The 13,938-nt window shown below is 36.5% G+C and overlaps 1 protein-coding gene across 23 annotated transcripts in view; it reads left to right on the top strand.

Moving 5' to 3' along the window:
• DLG1 (discs large MAGUK scaffold protein 1) overlaps positions 1–13,938 on the top strand; it is a 271,038-nt gene that overhangs the window by 193,985 nt on the left and 63,115 nt on the right. For all 23 annotated transcript variants that reach the window (XM_063661361.1, XM_063661354.1, XM_063661352.1 and 20 more), the window contains one exon: positions 8,724–8,826. In XM_063661361.1, the coding sequence (XP_063517431.1) occupies positions 8,724–8,826 (103 nt within the window). The remainder of the gene's footprint in view (positions 1–8,723; positions 8,827–13,938) is intronic.

Raw genomic sequence — 13,938 nt, 5'->3', positions numbered from 1 at the left:
AGCAGCTTAAATTTTCTTATCTCTATCTAATCTTAAAAGCTATGATTTTAAGACACAGAAATTGTCAGCTTGGTTCAAAAAAGCAAGACCAAACTATATACTATTTATCAGAAATTTACTTTAAATATAAAAGCTCATGTGTTGTAAGTGAGAGAGTGAAAGAAGGTACACTGTGCAAATAGCATACTAAAGCTACTGTCTTAATATGAGACAAAATAGAATTTAAGACATAATGTTATTGTACATAGATTTCATAATTATAAAAGCAGCGAGAAGGATAAAAGTGTCATTTCATCAAGAAGACATACCTAGTAATACTTTCAAAATACATGAAGTATAAATTATCAAAACTAAGGAAGGAAATGGACAAATCTACAGTCATATTTGGAAATTTAAATGCCCTCTTCTTTAATTGATAGAACAAGTAGACACAAGGAAAAGAAGAAGAATCTCATTTCTTACTTCATGTCATATAGAAAAATTAACTTGAAATGGACCATAGAACTAAACTTCTAAAAGAAAACATACAAGAAAATCTTGGTAAATATGGATTAGACAAATTTCTTAAATAGTACCAGAGGGCCACCAAGTCAGTTCAATAGAGAAGGGAAAATCTTTTTAACAAATGGTGCTATAATACCTAGATATCTGTATACAAAATTATAAACCTAAACCAGTCTTACTCCAGACATAAAATTTAATTCTAGATGGATTATAGATCTAAATATAAAACTCAGAACCATAATCTTCCTAGAAGAAAATATCAGAGACTATGTTTGCAGGCCTAGAGTAGGTAACAGTTCCTTGGACAAAATGCATAAAATACTAACCATAAAGAAGATGACATTAAGAAACCAAATACACTGGGTGACGTGACTCTTGCTTGTAATCCCAGTAACTCAGGAGGCTGAGGCAGGTGGATCGCCTGAGGCCAGGTGTTTGAGACCAGCCTGATCAATATAGCAAGACCCCATCTTTAAAAAAACAAATTTTTTTTTAATTAGCCAGACATAGTAGTGGGCACTTATAGTCCCAGCTACTTGGGAGGCTGAGGCAGGAGGATCACTTGAGCTTAGGTGTTCGAAGCTACAGTGAGTGAGCTTTGATCCCACCACTGCACTCCAGTCTGGGCAACAGAGCAAGACCGTCTCAAAAAAAAAAAAAAAAAAAAAAACCAAATAGGCAAGCCACACAGTGGTAAAAAATATTCTCAGCACATACATGACATACTACTTGTATCCAGAATATATAAATATCTCCTACATATCAACAAAAAAAGATGAGTAACCCAATTAAAAATGCACCAAAGACTTGAGCAGATACATCACAAAAGATATGTGAATGGCCAGCAAGCACATGACAAGGTGCTTAACATTAGGCATCAGAGAAGTGCACAGACCACAATAAATGAAGAGGTTTGTAGGGATTTGGATAAGAGTGATGTAATTGTTCTATATTTCGATTGTGGGTGGCTGCACGAAATTCACATTTGCCAAGACTTAACTATACACTAAAAAAGATTGATTATGCCTAGATAAAAATAGGTATTCTTGAAATCGTAATGAAATACTATATCCCAGTTAGTTGAACAACAAAAGAAAAAAAATAACAACATTCATTGATGAGGATGTGGAGCAGCTGCAACCCTCATTCACTACTAGTGGACATGTAAAATGGTATACCACTAGAAGAACTTTTGGGAAGGTTTTACGAAGTTAAACATACATCTAATCTTATCACCCAGGTTTTACCCAGGACAAATGAAAGCATACATCAACAAAAACACTTTGACAAGAACATTCTTAACAGCCTTATTCATAATAATCTAGATCTTGAAATGACCCGTTTCCATCAACAGGAAAATTGCTAAATTGTGGTATGTTTACACAATATAATACTACTCAGCAATTAAAAGGAACAACTACTGAAACACAAAACAAGTATGTTGAGCAAAACAGATAACAAAAATACATACTATATAATTCCAGTTACATGATAATCATGAGCAGGTGACACTAACTTGTGGTACTGTAAGTCAGAAAGTGGTTGCCAGTGATTGGGACTGACTATAGAAGTGCACAGTTGAACATCGATGGAAAAGATACATGTCTTGTTTGGGGTAGTGGTTTCATGATTTATACAGTTAGCAAAATCCTTTCAGCTGAGCTGTTCAAATTTCTACGTTTCATTATAAAATATACTGTAATTTATTTAAGTTACAGTATGTTAAGGAAAAGTTAGTGGTAGGGAATGGACTTAAAAGATTAATATTGTTGAACATATTTCCTAGTTATTTAGGGAAATAAAGTTAGCTTAGAGCCTCACTTCACACTTTGTGTCAAAATAAATTTTCGTTTAGCCTAGAGTTCAGTAATAGACGTTTTTAAATTGTCCATTTGGAACCACTTTAGATAGGTCATTGACACAGTGCTAAAGTGTGTGAGACCAACCAACTCAACCTAGTTCACCCAGAACATTCATGGTTTTAGAACTGAATGCCCCATGTCTGGAAACCCTTTGGTCTTGATTCTAAAACTGGAAGTCTCAGCTAGTCCAGGGAGGTAGCTCACCCTAATGTGAGTGAGGTTAAATACAGCATTATGTTTAGCAATATGCATCAGTAACCTTAAAATTTTAATGCTTACTGAACTTCTCTAGGGAAATGCATGCCCTAAAAGCACTAGGGAATAGTAGACCGATCAAAAAACTTAAAAGGAAAATTGGAGGAGTGAGTTCTCCATAAGGCCTTTGAAAACCTCCGTGTATCCTTGGAACCAGAAGGCCACACACATGTTCAGGGCTGTGCTCATGCTCAGGAAAGACTAGAAAAGGCCTAAACTCTCACCTCTACCTGATCATGAGCCTCTGTGCAAGCAATTTAAGGCAGTTGTTAACTGCTTATCTGAGTGTTAAAGGTGGGCCCCAAAATGCACATATAGCCTTTGGAAAAGAGTGGAAGATTTATAAGTTTCAGGTATTTAAGGAAATATCTATTCAGTCATTAACCACCAAGCTAACCAGACAGAGACTTCAGTGGCCACACACAACAAAGAATACGGACTTTATAACATTAAGAAGAGTCACTAACAGACAGCAATGACAAGCCTAGATAAGAGTACAGTTCTGCTATCCAGAGTTGCCGTATTATGTTTATTTTAAATGCCTATTTTTCATCATAAAATTTTGAGGCAAGAAGAAAGAAAAGTATGGCCCATATACAGGAGAAAAATGCAATCAATGGATATTGTTCCTAGGGAAGGTCAGACATTGAACATACTAGACAAAGACATTAAACCAGGTATTTTAAATATGTTCAATGAATAAAAGAAAACCATCCTATAGACTGAAATGAAAATAAAGGAACAATATCTCACCAAGTAAAAAATATCAATAAAGAGTTAGAAATTATATGTAAGAACCAAATAGAAATTCTGGAGTTGAAAAGTACAGTAACTTAAATGAAAAATTCTCTAGACAAGGTCAACAGCAGATTTGAGCTAGCAGAAGAAAGAATCAGCAAACTTGAAGATGGGTCAATTGAGATTTTGATGCTGAAGAACTGAACAATAACAAAAAAAGGAAGAATGAAGAAAAATTAACAGCTTCAGAGACCTATGGGATACTATCAAATTCACCAACATAATGGGAGTATGTGAAAGATGGGAAAGAGAGAAAAAGGAAGAAAGAATATTTGAATAAATACTCGCCCAAAAACTTCTAAAACTTGATTAAAACCATTAATCCAAGAACCTCAGTGAACTCCAAGTTGAATTAATTTAAAGAGATCTACAACATAGACATATTACAATCCAACTGTCTATAGCCAAAGGCAGAATATTGAAAGTAGCGAAAAGAAATGACTCACCACGTGCAAGGGATCCTCAACAAGGTTAATAGCTGATTTCTCATCAGAAACCATGGAGGTCAGAAAGCAGTGAAATAACATATTCAAAATTCTGAAAAGAAGAAAACTTTGTTGACTAGAACTCTATATCCAGCAAAACTATCTTTTGAAGATAAAGAAGAAATCAGGACATTGCCAGATAAACAAAAGCTGAAGGAGTTCATCTCTCAAAAACCTGCCCTATAGGAAATAATAAAGAGAATCCTTCAGACTAAAATGAAACGAAACTAGAGAGTAACTCAAATCCACATGAAGAAATAAAGAGCCTAAGTAAAGGCAACTACACAGGTAAATAGAAAACAACATAAGGGTATTGTCTTATATGCAACTCTTTTTCTCCAACCTGATTTTAAAAACAACTGAATAAAGCAATAATTACAAATTTGATGTGCACACATTGTATAAACATAAAATTAATATGACAACACCACAAGGGAGGTAAAGAAACTAGGTTCTTATAAAATGTTTGTTTGTTTACTTATTTATTTTTAGAGGTAGCATCTCACTCTGTCACCCAGGCTGGAGTGCAGTAGCACAGTCATAGCTCACTGCAGCCTCAAACTTATTCACTCAGGCAATCCTCCTGCCTCAGCCTCCCGAGTAGCTGGGCTGCAGGTATGCACCACTACACCTGGCTAAATTTTTTTTCTTTATTTTTATAGAGATAAGGGTCTCACTGTGTTGCCCAGCCAGCCCTCAAAGTGTTGTACTCAAGTGATGCTCCTGCTTCAGTCCTTTTGCCTGAGCCACCTGAGTCACTGGGATTACAGTCGAGAACCACCACATCTGGCTTTAAATTTTTACTTATAATCCAAGATAACCACTAAGAAAATGACTAACAAATATATGTAGTAAAATTAATTACATAGGAATTAAAATGGCACACTAGGAAATATCTATTTAATATAAAAATAATGCAGTAATTGAAGAATAGAGAAAGAAAAGACATAGAACAAATAGCCAAATTAAGTAAATTCTACATTATCAGTAATTATATTAAATATAAATGGATTAAGCACTCCAGTTAAAAGGCCAAAGATGTTGATAGAGTAGATTAGAAAACAGAATCCAACTATACAGGGTCTACAAGAGAGACACTTTAGACTCAAAGACACAAAAAGGTTGAAAGTACATGGGTAGAAAAGATGCATTACACAAAAAGTAACCAAAAGACACCTACTGTGGCTGTACTAATACGACTAATATCAAAGGACACTTGAAGAGAAACATTATTACTAAAGGCAAAAGACATTTATAATATATCATTATATAGTCATAGATGATATATATTTTATAGTTATATACTCTAATTACCAATACATTTCTAGAAAGACAAACTATTGAAACTAACTCAAGAAGAAATAGAAAATTTTAATAGATTTGAAACAAGTAAGGAAATTGAATTAGTAATCAAAAACTAACAAAACACAAAAATCCCAGGACCAGATGGCTCTACTGGCACATCCTGCCAAACATTTAAAGAATTAACACCAATCATTCACAAACTCTTCCCCAAAAAGGAATAAGCATGAGGAATGTTTTCCAGCTCATTGTATGTGGCCAGTATTATCCTTATACCAAACCAAAGACATCACAAGAAGAAAAAATTACAAACCAATATCCCATATGAATATAGATGTAAAAATCAACAAAATAACAACCTGGATCCAACAGCATGAACAAGGATGATGTACCATAACCAAATGGAATTTATTCAAGGAATGCATGGTTAGTTCAACATAGAAAAACCAATCAAAGTAAGACACCATCTTAATAAAGGATGTAAAGCACATGATACCTCAGTAGACACAGAAAAAGCAATTGTCATAAACCAACAGCTTTTCATGATAAGAACACTGAATAGACTAGGAATAAAAGGGAACTTCAACCTGATAAAGCGTGTCTTTGGAAACCCTATAGCTGACATCATACTAAATGATGAGAGACTGAAAGCCTTCCCTCTAAAATCAGGAACAAGACAAGGGCATCTGCTCTTCCTACTTCTATTCAATATTGTCCTGGAGGTTCTAGAAATTAGGCAAGATTTTAAAAAAAAAAAAAAAAGGCTACCAGAATAAAAAGCAAGAAAACTATTTCTGTTTGCAGATGACATAATCTTGTATAGAAAAAATCTTAAAAAATACAACAGACTATCAAGCTAATAAACGAGTTCAGTAAATTTGCAGGATAGACAAAACATTCATTTATAATAGTATCAAAAAGAATAAAATACTTAAGTATAAATTTAAGGACGTGGATCAACAAAAGTGATATATCCTTTTTTTTTTTTTGAGACAGAGTCTTGCTCTGTCGCCCAGGCTGGAGTGCAGTGGCGCGATCTCTGCTCACTGCAAGCTCCGCCTCCCAGCTTCACACCATTCTGCTGCCTCAGCCTCCCAAGTAGCTGGGACTACAGGCGCCCACCACCACACACGGCTAATTTTTTTGTATTTTCAGTAGAGACAGGGTTTCACTGTGTTAGCCAGGATGGTCTCGATCTCCTGACCTCGTGATCTGCCCTCCTCGGCCTCCCAAAGTGCTGGGATTACAGGCGTGAGCCACCACACCCGGCCAGTATATCCATTTTTAATGGATTTTAGTGGCGCATTATTTAGCCATAATAAGGAATGAAGTACTGATACATGCTCCAAGGATGAACCTGGAAAATAAGTGAAAGAAGCCAAGCACAGATGGCTACATATTATATATCCCGTTTATTTGAAATGTACAGAATAGGTATATATAGGTATATATACAGTATGGTCAGAAAGTAGATTCGTAGTTGCTAGGGATGGAGAGGAGACAAGAGTTTCTGTCAGTGGATAGAGTTTCTTTTTGGAGCGATGAAAATATTTTGGAATTAGGTGGTAATGATGGTTGCACAGCCTTGTGAATATACTAAAAATCACTAAACTATATGCTTTAAAAATGTGAATTTTATGGTATGCAAATTATTTCTCCATTTTTAAAAATGTTGGTGTAAAAGAAAAAAAGTGACTCTAAGGCTATTTATACAAATATATCTCTCAGTACTGGAATTTCTTCTAAAATATCCTTAATAATGTATCTTCAATTGAAATGTTCAGTGATAGTCTGGAAAGTCTTTAATATGTAGTTTCGTTCAACAAATTATGCTCTTAAAAGAGTATGGTGCACAGAAATAATTTATTAACATTTTTAATCTTTTATACAATAATCTGTGAAAATCTATCTTTCTTTATATTTCTTGCCTAATTTGTTCTCTCAGGAATTAGGAGGATTTTCTTTATGCACTAAGTTGAAATATTTATACATTGTATTGAGTTTTATATGGCCATTATCAGCTGGAGATATTGTCTAATAACCACATTGTTACATTTGTTTATATTAGGGATTTTAGATCTTGGCTTTCATTGAGGGGGATGGGAGGTGGTGGTGGTGGTGGTGGTTTTGAGACGGAGTGTCTCTCTCTGTCACCCAGGCTGAAGTGCAGTGGTGTGATCTCAGCTCACTATAACTTCCGCCTCCCAGGTTCAAGTGATTCTCATGCCTCAGCCTCCTTAGTAGCTGGGACTACAGGCACACACCACCACGCCCGGCTAATTTTTGTATTTTTAGTAGAGACAGGTGTTTGCCATGTTGGCCAGGCTGGTCTGAAACTCCTGGCCTCAAGTGAACCACCCACCTCAGCTTCCCAAAGTGCTGGGGTAACAGGTGTGAGCCACCATGCCCAGCCTCAAGGGGTATGTATTTAAATTTAGTTGCATAATGGTTTCTTTTTAAATAATATAAAACATCAGATCTTTATTTGGTTAAAATGTTCTTTATGTAAATTTATGATCCCAAGAATTTCTGGGCTCATAGTCAAATTTTTTAAAAGTGATATGTGATCTTTAACAGATTTTAGATTAGTTCTCAACAAAACAAGTTTTTATGTAAAAATTGCATGATGATCGTTCCTTTCCAAAAATTTTCAGTGAAGGTTCTGAACATTGCCATATTCTATTCATTGTTGCTTCTTCTTAATTTTTTTAATTCGGTATTTAAAGTTTATTATGTTCAAGTATAATGCTTTCATGAATGTCCTCTTATTGTGGAAAAGGAACAATCTCTCAAGATAACGTACCTTGCACTGTATGTGTATATATGCGCACAAAGTATTGGCAACCTTTCAGAAATAAGAATTAAGTTGCCTCTTCTGGAGTAGAATTGTACCTACTGGTAGAATTGGATAATTCTTTCACCTAAGGAAGGGCTCTTTATTCACAAAATAGCTCCTGGTTCATTTAATTAACATTTATTCTAATTAAATCAGTCCTTGAAATCTGAGCTATTTTAATATTTCTAAATAATAGCTTTCCTATTATACCAAAAGAATGGAAGTTTTAGTTTGTACAGGAAGAAAAATAATTGGAACTGAGTTGAGCAGTAGGCGTGAGAATGTGGCAGGAGGCGAATGGATGCTACAAGCAAAATGACTTTCCCTCCCGTTGCTTGAGTTCCTAGTAAAATAAAGTGTGCAAAATGATGCCACTTGATTTTTCAGGTTCTCAAATTAAGGTACATTTCTCAATGGATTGATAGCCAGCCTTCTGGGGAAAAATGTTTTGGTTTTACTAACTTGACATTAAGCAAGGTGGTTTTAGTAAATAAAATAGCTTTGAATGATAATATTTTGTTTTACTATGCAGTATATTTTTAGTCAATCAGAACAAGAAACATTTTAGTGGTAAAGTTATTGTAACTAATTTTTTAATACATGCTTACTCAAAGAATAGACTTGTGATTTCTAATCAAAGTGATTCTTTTCTCCCAAATTAAGATTTGGTTTGATTTACAGGTAAACAGTGTTGACCTCAGAGCTGCTAGTCATGAGCAGGCAGCAGCTGCATTGAAAAATGCTGGCCAGGCTGCCACAATTGTTGCACAATATCGACCTGAAGGTAATAACATTCTTATTGTCTATAGTTAGTGCTTATTTTAGTTTTTAAAATTATTCCTCTTTAATAATGTTTAACTTCCAAGCTTAACTTCCTTTTTTGTGCTTTTTTTCTGATTTGCTAATCTAGTATTTGTTTAGTCTGAACCTAGTTTTTTTTCCAGATCAAAAGTTGTTTTTTTGGTTTTTGATTTTTGTTTTTTGAGACAGGGTTCCACTGTTACTGCCCAGGCTGGAGTGCAATGGTGCAATCTCAGCTCACCGCAACCTCTGCCTCCCAGATTCAAGTGATTCTCCTGCCTCAGCCTCCCAAGTAGCTGGGATTACAGGCATGCGCCACCACACCCGGCTAATTTTTTGTATTTTTAGTAGAGAGAGGGTTTCTCCATGTTGGTCAGGCTGGTCTCAAACTCCTGACCTCAGGTGATCCGCCCACCTCAGCCTCCCAAAGTGCTGCAATTACAGGCGTGAGCCACTGCACCCTGCCAAAAGTATTTTTTAATGATGTGGGAACTGGCATCCGCAAGCTTAACCCACATAACCCCATTATGTGGGTTAATTTAACTGTTTATTTTTTTGAATCTGTTCTGTAACTGAAGACATAGCTTTTAATGTCCCTTTTACTACTTTATTGATCTGAAAAAATAATAAAAACCATAAGCAGAGATAGTAATAATGCCCAAAAAAATTAGGTCACCCAGATTTTTTCTAGCTTTTGAATTAGGTTAGAATTATTAATATCAAGATTTAAGACATGTTTCTAATAGCTGTTACTGCTGCTATTTAAAATAAAGAGAAGAATGCCAAGTTTGGGTATAATGTGTGTCTAGATGGTAAAGTATCATGGATGTGACCTTACTAAGTTCCTAGGGGAAGAAGGTGGTAATGGAAAATTTGAGGTCATGCCATATTAAACATATGTAAGACTCTAGTGTACATCAACATAACCACATCTCCAATAAAACCTCAGTGGAATTTAGAAAGCTTAAATGCCCAAAAGAATACATAGCATATTTGTTGATGCTCATAAACAACATGATGAAGAAGGAAAAAATGATGTGAGTAATGGAGCTAAATGAGTAATTCCATAATTTATCAACTGATTACATTTATTCTTTTTTGAAGCAGAATTTCTTTTTAATCTAGTATGTTTTTTAGCTGATCAAAGCAGCGTGTTGAGCATTGCTTGGTCTTTCTTAAGTATGGGAGGTTCTGTCAATCTAGTAAAACCTTGGCCTTTTAGGCTCAGTAACTAAACAAGGGAAAATTTGTTTAATTGGGAGTAAATTCTGAATATTAATTCACATTAACCAAACAGTAGGGACTAACATATGAAGTCAGAATGTCAATTCGTTAATTTTTGTGAGAAACAAATCTGCCAGTGGGACCCTATGTACTTTTATCTTCTGGCCAACACATTCCACCCCGTAGGTACACTATATGGAAGCCAAGTTACAGTCACTGGTTCCTTAGTATTATAGACAGCCTGTCATTTATATGTTTATAAGGAATATAAACTTTTTAGGTATGGTTACAGGTAACTTAATATCTGCTCCCTAACCTCAAAACACACAACACACAAAAGCAGTAAGAAAAAACATACACCCATGCTCCTACCCACACAACTTCACTTCATATTAACTAAAACTAAGAAGGCAGGTATAATACCTGGACAACCAAGTAGAGGTAAAGACTCCTTAAGCAGCTGAGGTCTTGCAGAAGCCACATGGAAAGAGGGGAAGAGTTAAAATATGGAATGTTAAGAATGTTTGTGATGGCGGCAGTTTAGGATATGGTATAAAATTGCAGCTCTTAAAGATGAGAGGCTCATTTTTGAGATATAAAAATGTGACCCTTTTTTATTGCAAGCCTCCTGGGAAGTGGGGTGAGCAGGCTGGAGCAGAAGCCACTCATGATGTGGTTTGCTTTAGAAAAGCAGAGGACCCGTATTTGGATAAAGCAGCCTGCCTCTGTAGGATCAGATAATGTGACAGTATTTGGGTTTTAAAACTTGTAAAAATGTCCTGCACCTCTATCTTTCCTGCGCCCCTCGACTTTCTGGAATAACTACTCTAGCAAAGTAATAAGTAATTTTTTTTTTTTTTTTAAGACAGAGTTTCACTCTTGCCCAGGCTGGAGTGCAGTGGCACAATCTCGGCTCACTGTAACCTCCACCTCCCAGGTTCAAGCCTCCCGAGTAGGTGGGATTACAGGCACCTGACACCACGCCCGGATTATTTTTGTATTTTTAATAGCGACGGGGTTTCGCTGTGTTGGCCAGACTGGCCTCCTGACCTCAGGTGATCTGCCCGCCTCGGCCTCCCAAAGTACTGGGATTATAGGCATGAGCCACAGCCCCCAGGCCCAGTAATAAGTAATTTAAAAGTAGCCTCACATTCATACAAAGATAATAAGAAGAGGTGGGGAAAAGCATCAAAGCTTAGTAACAGATTAGCTGCATGCACACACAACACAGAAACATTAACACAAATCAGATTTTAAGAAGTACAAAAGGAGTCATCCAACACTCTGATAATCAGCATCTTGCAGTTAGTATCTTTCCTAAAGGCTTGGGATTCTCTGCCTTGTTGATAATCTTATATATATACAGACAGACAGACAGACAGAGACAAAGGTAAGCTTCTGGTAGAATTAAGTTTTTTATCTTTTAGGATCTATGGCTTGCCTTATTAGTCTTCCAAAAAAGTACTTTTATGGGTTTTTCAGCTTGTGTACTTTGAACTTTCTTGACTTGGATTCTAGTTGTGAGAAAAAATAATATCTACAGGACATATGAAGGAACATCATCTTCTAACTCCTGTCAGTTTTATTAATTCCAAAGGCAAGGAATAATTCACTTTGGGGGGCCTTTACTGTTAATCTTTTTGGAGAATCATTATCAGAAATTAGCTGGACGTGGTGGCTCACGCCTCTAATCCCAGCACCTTGGGAGGGCTAGGTGGGAGGATTACTTGAGCCCAGGAGTTCGAGACCAGCCTGGGCAACATAGCAAGATCTCATCTCTACTAAAACTTTTTTTAAAGTTTTGTAATTAGCCATGCGTGGTAGTGTGCACCCGTAGTCCCAGCCAAGGTGAGGATTGCTATGATCTCGACACTGCACTTGAGCCTGGGCGACAGAGTGAGACCCCGTCTCAAAACAAAAATAAAAATAATCGAACATGGGAACTGGAAATATAATACTGTACTCGTTTTGGACTCCATATCCCAAAGTTATAAAATTTTATCAAATACTTCCTAGTTTATAGTTTAAGAATCTCTTGGCCGGGCCCGGTGGCTCACGCCTGTAATCCCAGCACTTTGGGAGGCCGAGGTGGGCGGATCACAAGGTCAGGAGATCGAGACCATCCTGGCTAACACGGTGAAACCCCGTCTCTACTAAAAATACAAAACCAAAATTAGCCAGGCGTGGTGGCGGGCGCCTGTAGTCCCAGCTACTCGCGAGGCTGAGGCAGGAGAATGGCGTGAACCTGGGAGGCCGAGCTTGCAGTGAGCTGAGATCACGCCACTGCACTCCAGCCTGGGCGACACAGCAAGACTCTGTCTCAAAAAAAAAAGAATCTCGATAGAATATAATAGTAAAACTGTATGCCATGCATGGTACGAACCATGTTATGTTTATTAACTCTTTTAATTCCCAAGATAATCCTGTAAGTAAGCACTGTTATCCCCGTTATACGTTATAGTTGAATAAGCTCTTCCATAAAGAGACTAAGTAATTTGCTAGTTACACAGCTGTTAAACGGTTAAGATTTCTTCTAGCCCCTTTTAAGCGAAGAAAAACCTTTTCCTCCACCCTTGTGTGTTCAGTAACAGGGGCCTGTGAAGTAAACTGACCAAAAAAAAAACAGATTAACATGAAAAGAAAGTTTCTTGAATATGGATGCAAGAGGCAACAAAAGAAATACTGTAGCTAGCTTGTGGATGAAGTTAAAAGCTTGTATACCTAATCTAGTAGGGAAAAGGAAGGAAGGAGAAACAGCTTTTATTAGAAAAACATACATTTCTTTAGGAAAAACAAGTTTTTAGGAGAAGAAATGGGGGATAAAGTTTGTGATAACATTTGTCTAAACTGGTATGAGTGGTCTTTCCATTCTTCGGGGCCATCAGACTCCTCAGAGAGGGTATTTAGGGTAACATCATTTCTCGGAAGCTGCACCTTTTAGTCAGATTAGAGAAACTCCGAGAAGGCTTTTTTCCTGCATCTGTTGAATCTCAGATATCTTCAGCTTAAAATAATCTTTGTGGCAACTCTGGGGTTCTGGGTGGGTCTCAATACCCTGTTCTTACTCTTTCAACTACACATTAAACTCTTGGAATCTCTAACCTCAAATATTTAATCTTATTGTTCCTCAAGAGTATTAGGCCAACTTTCATAGCTTATATCTCAATCTTTTGTTCAGAAAGCATTAATTATATTGTAAAAATACCATAAAAGAAATAAAGCGAAAAGAATTAAACTCAATATATAAGTTAAACTTATTTTCTCTTTCCCATTGGTTAGGTCTTATATTTGTGACATATTCTATTTTCGCAAGAAAAAGACTGTTTGGTGTTATAACCCCTATTTTGCAAGTGACCGAAGTCTAGAAAGGTTAGGCCATAGTCACTTAACTTTTCTGCACTTCAAAGCTTTGATTGAAATCTTGAGTTACAAATGTAGATTTCTAACACCCAGTGTCCTGACTTTATTTTCATTATTACTTCTTATACCAACCAAAGGGAGAAGAGGTGGAGATAATCTGGGAAGATTGCAGTAGACTGGTGGCATTTATTTGCAGGCATTTGTCATTTCTTATCATTTTCAGTAGTAGATAGGTAATTAAAATTTTTTTCAGTCTCCTGCTTTCCCACTTTCCTTGCTGTATTTTTCTACACGCCTGTGCTGCAATTGACCCTTGAACAACACAGGTTTGAACTGCGAGTGTCCACTTACGCACATGCTGTTCAGCCAAACTGGGATAGAAAATGCCATGTGCCTGTCAGATTCCACAAGGCCTCCTGTTAGACTTGAATATGCACGGGTTTTGGTATACGTGGGGTTCTGGAACTAATCCTCCGAGTATGCCAGAGAGCTATTGTACTTAAAACAACTA

Source organism: Pongo pygmaeus, chromosome 2, assembly GCF_028885625.2.
Source record: "Pongo pygmaeus isolate AG05252 chromosome 2, NHGRI_mPonPyg2-v2.0_pri, whole genome shotgun sequence".
NCBI lineage: Eukaryota > Metazoa > Chordata > Mammalia > Primates > Hominidae > Pongo > Pongo pygmaeus.
The sequence above is the reverse complement of the archived record's forward strand: the minus strand, read 5'-3'. Positions and strand labels throughout refer to the sequence as shown.